General features: G+C 36.1%; 3 protein-coding genes across 4 annotated transcripts; 2 read left to right on the top strand and 1 right to left on the bottom strand.

The window, feature by feature from the left end:
* Window positions 1-1,479: 1,479 nt before the first annotated feature.
* LOC137958888 (chaperone protein dnaJ GFA2, mitochondrial-like) lies at window positions 1,480-9,445 on the top strand. 2 transcript variants are annotated; one of them, XM_068806089.1, is made up of 18 exons: window positions 1,480-1,761; window positions 1,869-1,935; window positions 2,057-2,131; window positions 2,238-2,329; window positions 3,754-3,837; window positions 3,935-3,973; window positions 4,747-4,851; window positions 5,760-5,810; window positions 5,899-5,986; window positions 6,429-6,493; window positions 6,602-6,676; window positions 7,185-7,257; window positions 7,475-7,566; window positions 7,665-7,736; window positions 8,119-8,175; window positions 8,281-8,329; window positions 8,903-8,969; window positions 9,095-9,445. In XM_068806089.1, the coding sequence occupies exons 1-18, from the start codon at window positions 1,675-1,677 to the stop codon at window positions 9,192-9,194; spliced, it is 1,338 nt and encodes a 445-aa protein (XP_068662190.1). In that variant the 5' UTR covers window positions 1,480-1,674; the 3' UTR covers window positions 9,195-9,445. The 2 variants fall into 2 exon arrangements, with proteins under 2 accessions (XP_068662190.1, XP_068662189.1); XM_068806088.1 differs by having other exon boundaries at window positions 2,048-2,131.
* A 1,180-nt stretch (window positions 9,446-10,625) lies between these two features.
* On the top strand, window positions 10,626-11,634 carry LOC137958350 (major allergen Pru ar 1-like). The gene is made up of 2 exons (XM_068805317.1): window positions 10,626-10,881; window positions 11,066-11,634. Exons 1-2 carry the CDS (start codon window positions 10,701-10,703, stop codon window positions 11,365-11,367), a joined length of 483 nt encoding a protein of 160 aa, XP_068661418.1. The 5' UTR covers window positions 10,626-10,700; the 3' UTR covers window positions 11,368-11,634.
* A 234-nt stretch (window positions 11,635-11,868) lies between these two features.
* Window positions 11,869-17,117, bottom strand: LOC137960100 (rRNA-processing protein EFG1-like). The gene is made up of 8 exons (XM_068807580.1): window positions 16,796-17,117; window positions 15,210-15,339; window positions 14,965-15,092; window positions 14,239-14,377; window positions 13,798-13,912; window positions 13,260-13,323; window positions 12,888-13,157; window positions 11,869-12,062 (listed from the first exon to the last, which is right to left on the bottom strand). The coding sequence occupies exons 1-8, from the start codon at window positions 16,937-16,939 to the stop codon at window positions 12,057-12,059; spliced, it is 996 nt and encodes a 331-aa protein (XP_068663681.1). The 5' UTR covers window positions 16,940-17,117; the 3' UTR covers window positions 11,869-12,056.
* Between the last annotated feature and the right edge of the window lie 1,651 nt (window positions 17,118-18,768).

Below are 18,768 nucleotides of genomic sequence, written 5' to 3'. Positions count from 1 at the left end.
AAAATCAAAGCATAATCACCAAGCAGAAAAATCAGATGTAATGGGCAACTTTCCAAATAGCACCGATATGTAATGCCATCTATTCAGCAACGAAAATTATGAAGATTAATGGGAGTATGTGTATCTCGATATGGAAAGTCCAATGAAGGAGACCCTTGGAAATTGAATAGCAATATAAAGCTGAAAAACATAAAACAACTGATGGGTGTAGGAATTGAAAAAAAAAACACGAACCTAAATTGCTAAGAAAATAGATAAAAAATACTCTACATTATCTTTGTGGGTTGACGGAGTCAACTTATATAACCTGTTATGATACCATGTTGAATTTATGGAAAAAAATATATTTAATTAACTTATTGTAATAAGAGTACAGAACCTCTGTTTATAATAGAGAAAGGTAGTAGAGTCCAACTACAATTAAACTACTTTTGTCCCGATTACACCCAAACTCTAACCTTTAAAGATAAGTCCTAACATAATTAAATAACCCAATATAAATTAAAGATAAACATGACTAAAATTAAAACTCTCCTATGGGTCCGTATCGTATGGGCTTGGGACCATCTACCAACTGGGCCTTATTGGTCGTGTGAGATTGGGCCCATATGTTGTGGGTCCCATATCTTATGGGTTTGGGCCCGTTTTCAATATTCTTAAATATGTGGGTCTTCCTTGGTTGTGTGGGCTTGAGCCCATCTTCTAACAATATTCAAACAAATATTATAAATCATGAAAAAATCATGATACCAGTAAAACATCCTTACAATAATAACAAACAATCTATTGTGTTATGGTCTCTCTTATTCTAATTCAGATACATATTATATAAAACTGAGTAAATGGGTAATTAGGTGAAAAAAATTTGATTATCCACATTAGCTATAACTTATCTTTTCAAGACTAAAGTTTACAAACAAGGTGATTGGCAATCAGTTAAGTCGACTCAAATTTATAAACAGGTAAAGATTTGTCTTTCGTATCATTTTATAATAAAATGGGTAAATCAAGTAATTGGGTAATCATGTAAAATTGCCACTCTTACTTGGAGGATTAGGTTTAGAAAAAAATAAAAATTATGGGGATATTCATGACTTGGGCCAGGCTAGAAATTAGGGCTATTTTTGTCTCAAAATCAATATATTATCATTTTATCATCTTTAATGGAAACTAGGGCTATTTAGTTTGCTTTTGCCAAAAACTTAGTACTATTGATACAATAGCAATCATTTAATGTTAGTATCATTATATTAGTCGTTAGCACATATGATTAATAGATGTCAACAAATTATTGTACACTTAATACATTATTGAACCCGGTTGAATCGCGGACCGGTCCAGTTTTAATTACTGTGATTATACGAGTGTAGTTTGTTTTCATATGGAAAAATTTAGACGTAAGAGCAGGGCAATAATCTGTACTATATAGTGTCGAATGTCGCGAGAGTTCTCTGAGATGGTCCTCGGCCACGCTACGGCGCCCGAACATTTATATAGCGCGAAGCGAAAATGTGGGAAGTTCGTAGTTAGGGCTTCTATCCAGTGTCCAGACCCTTCTTTCACTTTCTTAAGACAACTACGCTATTTATCATCTGGCTCTCTCCCAAAAACCTCCTGCGATTAATTTCATCTTGAACTCTGTATTGAAAGTGGAATTTTCCTTCCAAACCTCCAATGGTGCGAATCAGCGGTGGCAGACTCGCTTATTGGTTCGTCCGGAGGTCTCGTGGTTCGAAATTTCTGGATGACTCTCCATCTTCTGTGAGTTATTATTTTTTGTACCTAGCTGTTCTACTATATATTTGTTTGTGTTGTTCCTGTTTTCCAAATTTGCCTCATGCAATTCGAAATGGTACATTCTTCCGTAGCTGTATAATTCGTCCCGCGGAGTCTGCACTTCATCATGGATGTTAGGGGATGGCAGTTATAAGAACGGTATGTTTTTGTCGTTTTTTGTTCGAGCTTTTATTATCTTTTTTATTATTTTTTCATCTGTTTTTTCCCGTTCTTATCATTAGTTTCTTTGTAATCTTCTATTTGTTTATAGTTGTTGCAGAGAGATTGCGGATTGGGTTATTGAGCGCAGATTTCCGTGGCAACTGGTTTGCAACGAGGTCATTTCATGCCTCTGGTATGTCGACTTTCCGACAGTTTGTCAGTTTCTTAGAAGTTGAGTATTTTGTTAGTGCTGCAAGTGATTTCTTTTCCTTGGTCTTTTTTATTGGTCTGTTGATCAGGTTCGCGGTCAATGGCCTCTAAAGATTACTATGATGTTCTTGGAGTGAGCAAAAATGCGAATGCAGGGGACATAAAGAAAGCTTATTATGCGGTGGGTCCCTTATTGAGTTTATAATACTAACTACAAATTCGAAAAGATCTGTTTTGTTAGATCAGTCTAACTTAAACAAAATTTCAATGTTGGATTTCACTCTGAAGGTATTTTACTTCTCCAAATGATTAGTTTACTGCAGATTTGATCAATAGTACTGGGTAGTTTTTCTTCTCCTGTTTTTAATTCTCTCAATAATATAATCCTTGGTGACTATTGGTTTAATTATTTCCCCTGTAGAGAATGTCATTTTTTCATGTGCCCCTGCTTTATTTGTTTTCTTCTATTTAAAGTCTGGTATGCGTCGAATTTCAATTGAAATGTTTATTTCGAGTGTAAAGAGCTTTCTGTACTATGATTAGAAGTCTGAAGATAAATCCATCTTGTAACCCTGTTTTGTCCTTTTCTTTTTAACCTTCAAGGCTTTTACTATTGTTAATAATTGAAGAGCCCCAAAATACAGTGTTTAAAGATCCAGACAAGTGAGCAGTGGCTGTGAAGCACTCAAAATTGCGTTAAGGCTCAGTAACAGTTGCTTTTAGAATATGTCTCTGTCATGTAATCAATATATTTGCTTTGGGAAAGAGCGCATTTCATTAAGAGCTTGTAGGGAAAACAGCAGCAAGCATCAGAAGGGGGGCTCTCACAATGAGGGATTGAAGGAAGTCCAACATGAGAAGATTTTTTTCCTCATTTTTTGTAATTTTTTTTAGAATATTAAGAACTTGACGTTTATCTTATTTTTCTTTCCCCAGATATGTTAAGAAAAGTTAAGGAAATCCAAGAGGGGTTGCACCAAAACCTATTGTTAATTAGTATACGAGGAGAACATTTAAGACAACTACAGGGCAGTTCAAATTAGCCTGATTTTGTAGAAGTGATGTGTATGGGATTTAGAGTATGATTTGAACACTCACACATACATGTGCTTCTTAGTTGAAACTAAATTATGTTTAAAGATTATTTATAAAAAAAATATGTAGAAAATTTAATAAGAAACTGGACCTTGAGGGGCTTGGTGCTGTAAGAGTGCTTAAATAACAACACCAACAACAGATAACTGAGAGATTTACACAGTTATGATTGTTGCCTGAAATACTGGTAAGAGACCTGCAATTACATGAGAAAAGAAAAAGTAAGTCCTGAAGCTGCACACCCTTATTAGGCATCGTGCTGGAACCTAATGAACTTAGATTTAAGACCTATTTGTATGTTTTAAACGTTTTTCATTCTTTTATCCCTAGGTTTAACTAACAAATCATATCCTTCTACCTCATGCTTTGAGGAGTTGCAGTGCGTTGACAAGCATTGTATTGTATTACACTCAACGTCAAATTGGACTTATTTTTATTGATTGTTGTATTTCACATCAAAGTGGAGTAGATTTATTGATATCAGCATTTTATGACTTTGACTTTAAGTAGCTTGCCAAGAAACTTCACCCTGACACAAATAAAGATGATCCAGAAGCTGAAAAGAAGTTTCAAGAAGTTCAACGGGCTTATGAGGTATACTTTTTTACCACTTTATTTTATTAAACACCCTGCTTATTCCTTTGCTAATATGTCTCTCATGTTAGAATTTCATGTTTGTATTGTTTTGCAGGTTTTGAGAGATGAAGAAAAGAGAGCTCTTTATGACCAGGTGTTCCATTAACTTTTATGATATATCAGTTTTTTCTTACTTCATAATTTTTTACTCAAAACCTTGTGTAACCTATTTAATTTTTTCGGATTTAATAAGCAAAGAAGTGTAGAAAATACGATCTCTCTGACTCTCTCAGTGAAGAAAAGCTAGGAATGCAAATGGGCAGCTACATCTCTTCCTAATTAATAACTAGAATTAGCTTGTGGTCTTCATGGTCCCTTTAAGAATTGTTAGAGAGTTCATGTATGAATTTAAGGTTTCAAGACTGTTGTGGGTTAAAAGTGCCATTTCGTGTGGAGATTGTATGACAAAGATGACATCACTTATGGTTGCATCATTTTCAAAAATAGTATTAATTACAGTTTTTTTTATATTCTACCAGAAAAGAGGATAAGCAGTACATAGCTGCAAAAATGTATAGAGCCAATATCATCTAGGTGTTCTGTATAGAGAGGACCTTGGTAAGGAGATTGGTAAATGATGCTAAATTTTGTGCACAAGCTGAGAAATTGCCAGAGGAAACTATGAGCTACGCCAACACTTATCTCACACTCAAATTCTGGTTCCATAGTTTGTATTATTGGGGCAGCAGAGCTGTTTGAAATTTTTTCTTGGGATAAATTACTACTTTACTATTTGTTTTTGGCTGTCATGCTGTTTTACGTTTCTTGTTCATAGCACTACCATTACATTTTCTAAGTATGCAGTGACATTCTTGGACAGCGATAGTGCGTTTATAATGTTTAATTTTTTTTTGGGTACTGTGTCAGGTGGGTCCTGATGCATTTGAACAAGGCGCTTCTGGAGGGCCTGCCGGTGGTGGTCCATTTGGTGGTGCTGGTTTTGGTCCATTTGAAGATATATTTGGTTCCGAGGTATACACCCATATTAGCATCAATTCAATATTTGTAATTTCATTTTTAATGGAGGCTCTTTTGTAGTCTTGTTTAGTGCAGGAGTGCAATCTGTGTGGCATAAACTTTGAAATATAAGATCTTATGTAGAAGCTGCTCCTGTTGCACTTGATTTTTGTTTCTGTACAGAAATTTAGAAAGATTTTATAATATTCAAATGGTTCAGAACCAATGTTATAAAAAACCACCTGGTCATTGACCCGGAGAGGTGACTAGTCTAGTTGAGCCCAGGTTAACCAGATTTGATTGCTGGTTGACCCGATGTTTATTATTTTAAAAATTTTAAAATATAGAGAAGAAGATTGGAGGAGTTTTCTCCCTTGATGTTTAGGGAGAACGGACTCTCCTTCTTGCTCTGTTTTTTTCAGAAAAGGGAGGAAGGTCCCTATGGCTCCCCTCTTTTCTGGTGCTCGTGGTGGAGGAGCCCTTATCATCCCTGCCCTTGAAAGAGAGGGGAGGGGTATCCCCTCTTTTTGTTGCGCAGAAGGAAATTCCTCTGCAAGTGACCTTGACTGCAGTTCACCTTTAAGCCTGGCCCAATCAACTGGGTTTTGACCAAAATCCCGTGTTCGTTGTTTTATGATCTGGCAGAGGACCAGGTTCAGTCGAGCTTAGCTCAACTAGTCAGTCTGGTTAAGCCTGGTTCAACCAGCCGGCCTAGTCTAGGTTTTATGACACTTTTGAGAAACACAAAAACATTTATTTCTGTTGTATGACAAAGTCAAGCACTTTGTGCTGGTTGCCTATTTTTTTCTCTGTATTACCTTGTGGATGGATTTATATCATGTCCATTTACTCTCTTGATATATATTTTTTAATGTTTTATGGATCTAACCTTGTCATATGTTGGACGTGCTCTCTTTAACTAGTTCTTCAAGAATGTCTTCAATCAAAGAGGATTTGGAGGTCAAGATGTCAAGGTTTCTTCTTATCTTCCGTATTTTTTCCTTTTTTTCTACTTATAGCTGAAATTTTTATACCTAAGTTTATTTTTATTTATTTTTTCAGGTTACTCTCGAGATATCATTTATGGAAGCTGTTCAAGGGTGCCAGAAAACAGTGACATTTCAGACTGCTGTGCCTTGTCAAACTTGTGGTAATTATATTTGCTACTTGCATTGTTTCTTCTTGTACATGTCTGTTCTTGGCATGGTTTGGTTTTTATTAAGGTTGCCAGAAAACTATCACTGTTTTATTTACTTATATTATTATTATTATTATTATTAATTTTATTATTTATTTATTTATATATATATATATTTTTTACGATTGTGTGTTGTTTAGTTCCATTGAAAAAAAAATTGTTGAAATTGTGTTTCTTTTTTCTTTTTTTTTTTTTTTTGAGGAAAGAAACATAATTATTCTTTTGTTCATTTACTTTTTTTTTTCCTGTTTATCATTATGCTTTTGTGCAGCCTGCAAGATCTAACATAATTATTCTAATGTGCTGGCATGATTTATTGTCAAATTTGATTGTTGATAATTTTTTGGACTTTTTCCACTTTTTCAATTTTGTATTGTGCCTTTTACTTTTGCAGGTGGAACTGGTGTTCCTCCTGGAACAAGACCAGAAACATGCATAGCTTGCAGGGGCTCTGGAATGGTCTGAAATATGCTGAATACTACTCTTTGTGAGTATTGTTTGAGATTGACTATATTTGTAAAATAGTTTCTTATAACTGGTGTTTTTTATGTTTTGTTACTTCCGCAGACTTTCATGCAGCAGGGGCCATTCAGGTTACAGTCCACTTGTGGTCATTGTGGTGGTACTGGAAAAATTGTGAAGGTATAATTTGTAGGATTTAGCATTAGTGAAATCTCATATTTCTTTCCCTTACACATGGTTTGTAATTTGAAGGGTTTAGCAAACTCTCGCTTTCTGGATTTCTTGTTTGATGAATTGCATCTTGTGCATTCAATTAAGTTTGGTTATCACTTTTGCATTTGAATTTAGTAATTTCTGTAATTATTACCTTTCAAATACTAATTACCATGGATTTCATAATATTTTGTTGTTTTTGTTTCTGTTAGTAAAATTGCTTATAATGGTGTTATAGGTTTTTATTAATCTGTTACATAATGGTCCATAGAAAATTTATTTGGTATTCTAGGTTTGTTTTGCTGTATATAGTTGAAAAACTAGGATTTATGTCTCATCGGTACACTATGGTGTGTGTCTTTGATTTAATTTGCTTGCTTTTGTAGTTCTTATATTAGGACTAATCTTTTTAACTTTTTCAATTGCCTCTTCAGTTGTTTCTTTCTTTTTGTTGACTTAGATGATTTGTTTGTAGAAATTCTGTAAGTCATGCAAGGGAGATCGAGTTGTGAGGGGAACTAAATCAGTGAAGTTAGACGTAATGCCAGGTAGGATATGAAGTTTTTCATATGACGTTTTACTGTATCTTAGTTAACTTCTTCATTTTAAAGAATCTTTGGCAAATTTTGGTTATCTTTTTTCTGCTGTTATGCTGTTTCTGGGTATCTCTTCCCTTCTCCCTTTGATTTCTTGTCTAGGCATTTGTTCAGGAAACTTTGGATAGGTTGTCTTATAACTTTCTTTGTACTCATCGATGTTGCCTAGGGGTGGATGATAAAGAAACGATAAAGATTTATAGAAGTGGGGGAGCTGATCCGGAGGGCAACCAACATGGTGACCTATTTGTTACAATCAAGGTAACTTGTGCTTTTATTGGTTGTTGATTATTGGTGATGGGGCAATTGATATGTAAGCACTACATGAGGAAAGCTGATAAGACAAACTTGTTTCACAGGTCCGGGAGGACCCTGTTTTCCGGCGAGAAGGGCCTGATATCCATGTGGATGCTGTTATAAGCATCACTCAGGTAGCTTTGCATACTTTCTAAGGAATCCCCTTGTGTTAGATGAGTTGATTTTGTGGATGTTGAAATCGAGACCCCTGTACAAAATATTTTTATTGTAGCTATTGGAAAAAAAATCTTTTTCTTGTCAATATGGAGTTTGTTGCGGTAATGTGCAGATATTAGATATGCTGACATATTGTTAGTGTCAGGTGGTGTAAGCAGAGGCTCAATCTTAATCTTTGTAACTCCTTTTAAAGATAAAAGTTTTCAATTCTACTAGTTACATCTTCATAAAAAAAATAAAAAAATATCTGCTAGTTACATGCCCGGGTACTGGAAAAATGGACTGACTTTGTCATTGACGTTCTTTTAATTATGGTGCCATTTAATTGATTGTGTTTAGGCAATTCTTGGTGGAACTATTCAAGTCCCAACTCTTACTGGAGATGTTGTACTTAAAGTAAGTTGTTCCATCTCCATAATTTTCTATTTTCAGAAATAAAAATAAATAATGAATATAATTTTTTTTGAAAAGCGAGTTCTGATAGGTTATTCCATTTTGCAGGTTCGACAGGGTACACAGCCCGGTCAGAAGGTTGTTTTGAAGGGAAAAGGTGAGTTCTGCATGTATTGTCTATTTTTTTGATTGTTTGCCTTAGTTTAGGAAAAAATACACATGGGCAGTACTCCATTTGTTGATAAATGTATCTATTTTCTTAAGCATTCATTAGTCCCAAGGTTGTTGGAATCAATTAGCGAACAGATTTTTGCCTTCAATTATCAAGAGGATGAAGATTTAGAGCCTATGGCCGTTTGGTCTAATGGTATTCTTCTTACATTAGGTGCGTGAGTTCGAAGAGTGCCACGCCCCTCTAAAAAAAAAACAAAAATCAAGAGGGTTTAGATATTGAATCCCATTTTGATGGATTCTTTCCATTACCAATAGGTTCAGAAAAATATCCTGATATTAAGATCAATCAAATTCTTAGACAGTCATTTGATTAACAGATATTTGTTTCTCTTATGGGTAAACGTGCGACTATAATGTCTGTTATTTGCTTGTATTATAAGTGTAGCTGAATACATTCGGATTAACTTGTAATTGCTATTTTTTATGAAGTTTATGTTGGCATGAATTCCCTAAATTTCCAATTCTAGTTGGTAACTTTTTCATTCATGTTTTTCAGGGATAAAAAATAGGAATTCGAGTTATTACGGAAATCAGTATGTACATTTTAACGTCAACATCCCATCGTAAGTCTTTTTCTTCACTTCTAAAAATAGCAATGCTATGGTTGATTTATTATTGCATTAGGCTCCCAAGTTATTATTTTATGCTCGACTTCCTGGAATTTGCTAATTTTAGTGCTGTTTTATAGGAATCTGACGCACAGACAACGGGAGTTAATTGAGGAGTTTGCGAAAGAAGAGCAGGGTGATTATGATAAAGGTGCTGCTGCAGCCGGGGCTTCCGCCTGAGCACACGACAGAGATATTTTTTGCTGATGGCTTATTAAATTCAATCCAACTGCGACATATTCGGTATGAAAATTTTGGTAGGGGAAATGTAGCTTTTTATTTCTTTTTCTTCTTAGGTCTGTACGATCTGTAATAAATGACATTAGGTGTGTAATTTGGATATCGTTAGAAAAGAGAAATTATGCACATCCCTATGTAAATAAAAGAGCTTTCAAATGGAATGTTAGTGCAGGATTCAAAAGTCTGAGATGCTGTTCGTCTGTAACTCTATTCAAGTGATCGATCACCGTTTTTAGACTGTCAAGAAATCAGGCAACAGCGTGGAATGGACTATTATAAATCACCTATATTTCGGGATTTCTTAACTGGTTCTTGCGCTCAGTCACACTGTATGTTCTCTTCTCATCATGTGACAAACACCCGGCGTGGTGTGGAAGGGATCCTTTGCCTTCCTATATCTCTTCTCCCTTTCTTCTCATTCTAAATGACATGAGTGGGAGGCTCTGCCTTCCCCACTCTGAACATGATGACTGGGAGGGTCGAAAATTTTCCCTTCTTCCTATGGTGCAGAGTGGCTTGACATAACCATTCAAAAAAAACGGAAATGGTTATTGGGTGGGTGGTCCAATCAGAATTACGATGACCTTGAATATCTACGAGGACTCGAGTTCTTGATAATGAGTGAGGGCAGGGATTTAATTTTAATTACTCATTTTTAAGAGAAAAATAGAAGAATGTCAAATTAAACTTTTAACTCGTATCTTTTTTTCTACGCCCTCTACCTTCTTTATGGATAGCTTATCCTTTTCCTTCTACATCTTGACATTTTCATTCAAAGAGACCTCAGATGAGGGTGACCTTGCCTACACCAGGTCATGGTTGAATCAAACCTCCCGCTTATTTACGCCGCCTGATACGGATTAGGATTTCTAGAACTGATCCTGAATTTCACTACTTTTAAAATTTTGAATTTTAAATTAATTTTACAATCTTTATTTTTAATTCCTTACTGGATCTCCTCCCCAATGATCTAACAAATGGCACAGGTTAAGCACCTCTTTAGTTTTTATTTCTGATCATGCAAATCAGCTGCAGCCCTTCATGTTAGAAAAGCAGTGCACATTGGTCTCCATTTTCTGGATAATTTTTGCTTGAACAAAACCACTTCAGTCAATAGTTCACGCAGTGGAAGTCGTGAAGAAGCATTAATGTCATCTTTCTTACATAATTATATGTCTGAATGCAGGGAAAACCAGGTTTTACTCAAGCCGTCTGTATTGACCAAATCCATGACTTTTAACCTTCAAAATCCAGTCTTTGATTCAAAAATTCTTAGCCGAATTTCAGTAAGAAACCAAGAAATTGCTTGAGTGAATACTAGTAGCTGATCAAAGTCCCCAACTGCGTCTATAAAAATCGAATCCCAAAGCTCCAGACCTCATCCTTCCCTCACAAAACCCATTTAATCTTCTTCCTTTTCGGTCTTTATTCACTCAGATTGCCAACATGGTTGCCGGTAGCTACACCCATGAGTCAGTTTCTCCTGTCCCAGTCTCAAGGCTGTGGAAGGCTTCTGCTGATACCGATAAAATCGTCCCCAAGATATTGCCTGAGATTATATCAAGCATTGTCGTCCTTGAAGGAGACGGTGGGGTGGGAACTATCAAACAGATCAACTTCACCCAAGGTCAGTCCTTTAGAACACACAGCACAAAGTAACTGGGTTAGTCTCTTCCACATGGAGAGCATGAACAGTCTCATTTCTCCACCAAAATATATCCTTTTTTCATCTGTCCGTTTTAACTATTTACGCTGATAATTACTGATTTAGGACATGTATGATTTGAATGCTTTTGAATGTAACCATGCAGCGATGAAAGAATTTAGCTACGTGAAAGAGCGAGTGGATGCGGTGGATCCAGAGAAATGCGTTTACAAGTCCACTGTCCTGGAAGGAGGCTTGATGGGACGCAAGTTCAAATCCTATGCTTTTGAGGCTAAAATGGAGGCTAGAAGCGAGGGGGGAACGAAGACTACTCTGACGTTGGATTACGACACCATTGGTGACAACCCATTGAGCCGAGAAGAGCTTCAAAAAATAGTTGAAGGCATGATGAACATTCCAAAAGCTATAGAAGCCCATCTCCTCGCAAACCCAGATGCATACGTGTAGGGGGAATCCTTGTGTGTTTTTGCTGGATGGAAATAAGGTTTGCAGAGATTTAATGTCTCTCTTCGTATAGACTCTTTTGATGTTAGAGAAGTGCTCAAGCTCTTACAGAAAAGGGGCTGCCGCTTGTTTTTTCTGGTTTGGAATTTGTGTTTGTTCTTCCTACTTTGTTGGCGTTTTTAGGTAATTGATGGAATAATGATTTGTGCTTCAGTACTTCTTTGTTTGTTTTAAACGGAGTTCGATAGAGTTGTTGACGTCAAAGTCTAAAAGTCTCATGATAAGATGAGATTCTGTCAACTCAGATTGTTAAATTGAGCAGTTCGTTTCTTGGACTGATTTGCTCTCTCATGATACATAGATTGCTCTCTTTTCTTTCTTGGATTACGAAGAATCTCTTAAATTATGATTAGGTTCCTGATCATACAGAGAATTCTCTCTACAGTTTTTAAGCATAAAAGGGAGCAAATAAATTAGCAACTCTGCAAGAGTATCAGGTTTCAATTTGTTTTCATCTCTCATTTCAGATTAAAAAGGATTACATCACCCTAAAAATTTTATTAATATTTGAAAACATTTACACTAATAAAACAGTGCATTATTACAAAATCAAGAGTTGCTGTTCAATTATCACTGCTGACCGAGTGTTGAGAGACCACCCACAAATATGGCAGCTATCCACATCTTGCTTATTAAGCCTGCGGACAAAAAACCACATACGGTTGTGTAATTATTTTACTCTTCCAATTGCAAAGAGAAGCTTTTTCTCAAACCATAGGCTATTTGGTGATAAACCTTCTCCAATTTAGATCACTAGGAGGTATCAGATTCTGGAACATGTACCGGATGATGATGATGATTCACTTTTCTTAAATAATCCCCAATGCAAAATTGTTAGAAAACCAAAAAGAGAAAAACTGACACTTCAGGTTGGGTAGACCTGGCTTTGATGCAAACTAACCCAAACAGAGCTACAAAAATTTCTTAGGGATCCAGTTAGGTCAGCATGTCACACTTTTCCTCTACTCGAATAGCATAATAACAGTAAGATATCTGTTTGGTTCTATTCTTAGCCCTAACTCGGCCTTTTTGGGCATGGCTTGTCATTTTTATCGATTTGCACTCATATCACTGTCACACGGTGAACATTCTGGACAGAACTGTTTTTTTTTTTCACAAGCAAGTGTACTTCCATTAATGCCATAGCCATTTTCAATGGCAACCGGCGGAGTCCAAAAAATGCTACCAGACCACAGGCAATGTGCATCTCCTTAATTACCATATTATCATATAAACCCTAGTCAAACTAATTTCTACCTGATCATTGGCTAACCTGTTTTTTTTATAACTAACCTAGTGAAGGATTTGCACAAAATTTTCCTCCTTTTGTTCTTCTTTAATTCTCTTTGTCTTGATTGCATGACCTAACCCATGCCAAATTCCTCAAAATGAGTTTTAGCAAGGCATTAGTGAAACATTCTCAGATGAACAGTATTTTCACATGGTTGTAGTTAAAACCTTACCTGCTTCTTCTTCTTTGGCTGCCTCTTCCGCCGGGGCTTGTGAGCATCTGAATTGGAACTCAGATTGCTGCTATGACCAGTCCATGCATTTGATGACCCCCTGTTATTGGAAGGCCCACTTCTGCTGTGTGATGTGTTGCTGGATGTAGAGAATTCAACATTCACTTTACTTGATGAACATGCAAATCTTGATTGGGCACGACCACCTCTAGGAAAGGAGTATGTCATTGGATGAGGAGGAGGCATTAGAGTACGAGCAGAAATCTGTCTCTGCAGAAAATGCATAGAAAAAGTAACTATATCTGCACAGTTAAAAAGAATTCCATATGCATTCATCGAACATATATCAAGCATGACCAAGCAGACACTAACTTGATTCTTCTCGTCACTGGACATTCCCGATGCTGCTTTGCCTGAAGTGCTTGAAGCCTGCTCTCTGCAAAACAAACAATAGCTCTACATGACTCACCATCAAAATTGGTCCTTTGGAACTTCTATGCTTCAACAGCTGCAATTTCAAAAGTGAATACAGACTTCATGAAATGGAAAATTCACGGTGATCCTTGCCTAGAGACTTAGTTGTTAATTAAGGACTAGACAAGAAAACAAGCTGTGATTGCAGTTGCTTCCATAAATGCAAAAAAAATCACAAAAGAATAAAAGAGTTCAATCTTTATAAACATGTATGACAGGCAAAATGACTTTATAGAAACAGCACCTTATTTTTTAGTGAGAATAAAACTGCAGCTTTCTGAAGTGAATTGAATCCAAATAAGAAACTGTCAAACTTAAATCTATATAGTTACTTCTTTTTAGATTCACCGAATTTCAACAAGTCGGAACTAAAACATCCAAAGATTCAAAACAAATCCATATAAACTGAGTAATGTGCCTTTAGTAGGGGATGAACCTCGTGCTTTTATCCGTCCATTCATCATCTGCATCTGCTTCATCACTTGAGCTTCCACTCAAGAAGAAATCATCCTCAATCATATCCGACAACCCATCATCCTCACTTCCAGTCTCTGTTGTCAAAAACAGAAATACAAAATTTATCAAACAAAGATGAAATATGAAGACAATCTTCAAGAGGACACATGAGGGAATATAATTCTTCTTAGAAACATTAAAGAAAGAAAGCTCATAAAAAAGTTAATAATTGAAAATAACAGAACCAATATGTGCAAGTCTCGTGTTTACTTACAAGTAATGAAATACATTTATATTTGGCACTGATGAGAAGAATGTTTATGGCAGCAGCAATTGTGCTTTCGATTAATTACATCAATTTTTCTCATTGTAAAAGATGCTGAGAAAATCAATTGAGGAGCCTTAGGAAGTAAGAAATAACCTTCTAGATCTTTTCCATTAGCTGCTGCAGCAACTAAATTAGCTTTAATCTGTTTCCGCAATCTGTTTCTTCTCTCAACTAATTCTGCATCATCACCTCCGATGAACAAGGAAACATATTTCTCTGTCTTGGGAAAGAACTGCAGCCCAATGGTGAAAAAAAAAAAGATTTACATATCCTGTTTGAGAGAAATCCTTAAGAATGAGATCAATGAATCCCAGAATTTTTATATCTTGCAAGTGAAAGATAGTAGTAGGGCTGTCCACTTCATCAGAGTATCTAATTTTTTATTTTATATCAAAGCCGGAGAGCAGGGTGTCACTTTTACCCTAATTTAGTTCATCTCCAAGCTTCAGAAAGAGGAAGACCCAAAAATTCCATCTGAATCTTCTTTTCCCCTAATCCTAAAGCTTGCTGCTCCAAATTGCAGTACAGTATTAAAAATCAAATGCTATTGGATTGATTTTTCCCATATAAAAAGAATATTAAGCATTTCTTATACGAGACACACTTATTTTTCTTTCCTTATAAGCTAGATATCCAGTACCTGATCAAATTGACTTTCAACATTAAACAAAAAACTTGAGCTACGTTGGATGTCAGATATCAACATTAGAACTTAGACAACAAACACAGGAGCACAAATCGAAGTATCCTCTAAACCAGAGCTGAGCAGAGATTATTTTTCCTGAGAGAACGTTAGAGGTTATTCAACATACAGCATACCCTGACATACTCAAGATCTTCCTTCAACTTCATGAGCTGATGAGCAAGTTCCTCCTCGGATATTTGTTCTGATGATGTGCGTTGCATTTTTTCCAGACGCCTTATTCTTCTCTCTATCTTTCTCCTCTCTAAGATAAAGGGGAAAACAAAAAAAAAAAAAGATATAGGCTTAATTGGCTAATGAACTTTTTTTTATCAACACAACCAAATGAATATAATTGAACAGTATAAGGGCAACAGCAGACCAAAAAATTTTATCTTTCTGTCTCTAAGAAAATTTTTCCGCTCTATTGCCAACTTCTGTTGTAATTCCTGCTGCTTCTTAAGTTCTTCAAGTTTCTTTTGCTGAGATTCCCTGACTTCAAGAGGTAGGTTCTTCAAGCATAAAAAAAACAAAAAAATATGTTAATCTTTCCTTTTTCTAAAGTAATTCAATTTTTCAAATGATGCACAATTTAGCATATTACAACTTTTGAAGTACCAAACCACCACTGATTGATTAGGATAGCAAATGAAGTTGCAGAAAGTCAGATGCACTAATGACAGTAACACTTGATAGCTAAATATAGCTACAGCACCGAAATTTGTATCCAGCAGAACTGAAACAGGAAATTAGGCTTCAAATTTCATCAGTTTCCAAGTGTACACAGTTATTGGCTTCACAGATAGTGTGTCTGCATTAAAACTGTTCTATTGCAATAAGGTGCATCAATAAGTCCACTGAATGTTTCTAACATTTAGTTGCAAACACCTTAAATACTCAGCCAGTCATATACCATTATTTCGTAAAGCTTTCAGGTAGTAAAAGCAGTTGAACATATCATACTGGGAAATAAAAAAAGAAAATAAAATGTCAAAGCTCAAAATTTGGGATATACCAAATGCAAACTAAAAAAATACTGACAATACTGAGAGCAAACAACAAACAAATTTTCGGATGCACACAATGCAAAGTATAAGATATTCTAAAATTGCCTAGAGCAAACAACAAGTTTTATGAGTTCCACTTCATTATCCACTAAATGCAAATGTATACATTCCTGGCATGGATTTTTTTTAGCAGAAAGCATGGGTGATGGAACTTTTTCAATTCTCCAATGCATCTGATAAGGTTAAAAAGGGCACTTGAATATAGTTTTTATTTTTAAAATTGTTACGCCAAACACCCCAGACACTTTGAGACACTTCAAGAAATTTCCATAAGGTCATTGAGTCAAAGGCTCCATCTACTAGGCTAGTTGATATAATCTCAAAACCAGATTTCTGGACGGATGGTGCTAAGTGGCAAACACCTTTAAGGTAAGAGCACAAAAACAAACAATACACTAAGGATCACAGTTGAAGTTAGTATTGTCATTCGAGTCAGAAAATGTATTAATAGCAAACTGAAAATGTAGAAATAGATTGATTTTATAAAATGACTTATAATTATTCAGAGAAACTGAAATTTTTATATTTTTTTCCATTTTCTATATCATAAGAAGGCAGCGTCCTCATTGAAAGTAAACTAAACGGACAGTAATACATTGATAACATCTATTAAATTCTATTATCAGCAGAAAGCTTCACTAGTACTTCCACTGAACCATAGTTTTTTTTCCGTATAAATAATGTAACCGATGATGTAATGTCATAGTCCATCCACTTTGCTTAATATTCAACATTCAAATAATCCCCTATCAGTGGACAAACAAACCAATCAAGCTTCATATTCAAAACAAAATAAAAACCAAAAGCCCAGTTCCCCTAAATAACTCTGAAGTCCATACTCATGGGGACCGAAATAAACAAGAAAAATCCATAAATATAAGCGTTTCTCCATTCGTCATACCCTTCGAAGTATCCGCTCCAGGGAACGAATCTGATTTTTTGTGGAAACAGGCTTCTGCTTTTTTTCGACACCTAACCCCTTGGACCGGCGGCTCACGGGCCTCCGCTCGGCCACGCGGCCCTTGCCATAACCGCCATGCGCCATCTATCACCGAGCACCCGACTGGAAAAGTGCAGCTCCCGTATAGGTCCGGGCAGAAATTACAATTTTAGGGTTTTCCTCCAGTCGACGGAAGTCGGAGAAGGAAGAGTTACTTGAGCTGGAAGACGCAAAGGCCTATGGAGATTGACGTTGGAGCAATCGCGTGTCCACATCCAAAACGAATAACTAACAGTCCTATACCTACCTAAATACCGGAAAGCACGTAATTTTAGGGTTACAGTCCTTTTATATATCTATAGAAAGTTCAAGTGAATGAATTATATAATTCACTTGCATTGACTCCCATGTAAAACAAGTGAAAGTGAAATATGAGGGGTTCAACCTTCAAATTCATTTTGATTGTTTACTCGACGCTTTCTCCTCCGGTCTCTCGACCCTGTCAGCATCCTTCGCTCTCGACATTACGCTATTTGATTCTCAACCCTCGTCTCTCTCGACAATCCGAGGTTATTCCTCGTTCTATTAGTAAATTTTTATTAGAGTGAATCTATTTTGAGAGGAAATATGATTCAAGTTCCTTTTTCTTCTAAGAATCCAGGATATATCTGAACAAGGAATTGCTACGAGGGGCCGATGCTTAAAAAAGCCTTGTGTTAGAGACACTGAAAAAGCTTTGATATGACATCCTTTATTTACTATTTTGAAGATATAATTAATGTAATTAAGTCTTCTAACATTGCGATCCTCAGCTTTCTCAATCCGGATGCTCTTCGCCTGCTCTCTTCGTCAGACCCTTCAGAATCTGAACCAAAAACACGATTGCCTACGCAATCAGATGGTAAGACTATCACCGACCGTCTCCAAGACCCTGGTCCGCTTCCTTCGTGTCTCTCCTCCGACGACAAGAGAAAGCAGGAGCATCTTTTTTCTGGCTCCTCTGATGCGCGAATATCGAAGCCAGTACTGTCCCTCACAAAACCCGACAACAGTTCAATAACCCAGAAACTGTAATCCGGTCGAAAAGTCTCTGCGGTGAAGTTTGAATGAAACAAACAAGGAGGGGGACGAAAGCCCGGTCGTGGTTTTCCAGGGAATAAAACAGATTCCGTGCCGGAGAGAGGAGAGGTTTAAATTATTTTGTTCGGCTGGGGCAGGGCAGATGCTGGCAAAATAATAGCGGAATCTGTTGGGTACGTAAAGAGGGCACTCGGGTTATTGTCAAGTCCACGGCGACATGGCGTAGCCGTTTCCTGTCTTTACGTTGGTTGGTTGGACTTCCGGAGAGAGAAATTTGTACTTTGCGATGTGGGTCCCCGTTATTAAATCTGTCTATTTTCAAGTTTGTTGGCATTCTTTGACAATTGCTTCCATTAATAATAATACTCCCTTCTCTCACGTTTAAATTTTAATTTATTTTTGTATAAAATCAATTTTAAAAAAGTAAAATAATTAACCATTGGTAAATAATTAAAATTTAAACGTTATAAAATTAATTTTATTATTTTAAACAGATAAAAAGAATAAATCTCCATCGATCTTTATAAAAAAGTAAATTCTTTAGGCCTAAGCTCACTTGCCTGATAAACAAAGGAGAACCCTAAAAATTCTCAACAAACTCCTTCTCGGTTTGTTTAGAACTCCTAAAAAAAAAAAAATTAATTATTATTATTTTAAAAAATAGTTAATAAAAATCAAATTCTAATTTTTAAAATAGTTAGTGGCCTAATTCTTCCGCAAAATTCTGATAATTTGATTGATTAATGAAGAGTGTCAAAGTTAGTTCTCATTTTCCCCATTTATTAACGAGAGACTGAACCTACTTTGGTCGCTCGACCATGGATCCGTCTAACGAACAGCCACTCGTGCGCGTT

Source organism: Aristolochia californica, unplaced genomic scaffold, assembly GCF_029961685.1.
Source record: "Aristolochia californica isolate CCGP_79_NKW_82.1479 unplaced genomic scaffold, dmAriCali1.0.hap1 SCAF_3, whole genome shotgun sequence".
Lineage (NCBI taxonomy): Eukaryota > Viridiplantae > Streptophyta > Magnoliopsida > Piperales > Aristolochiaceae > Aristolochia > Aristolochia californica.
This window is presented reverse-complemented; position numbering and strand designations above follow the sequence as displayed.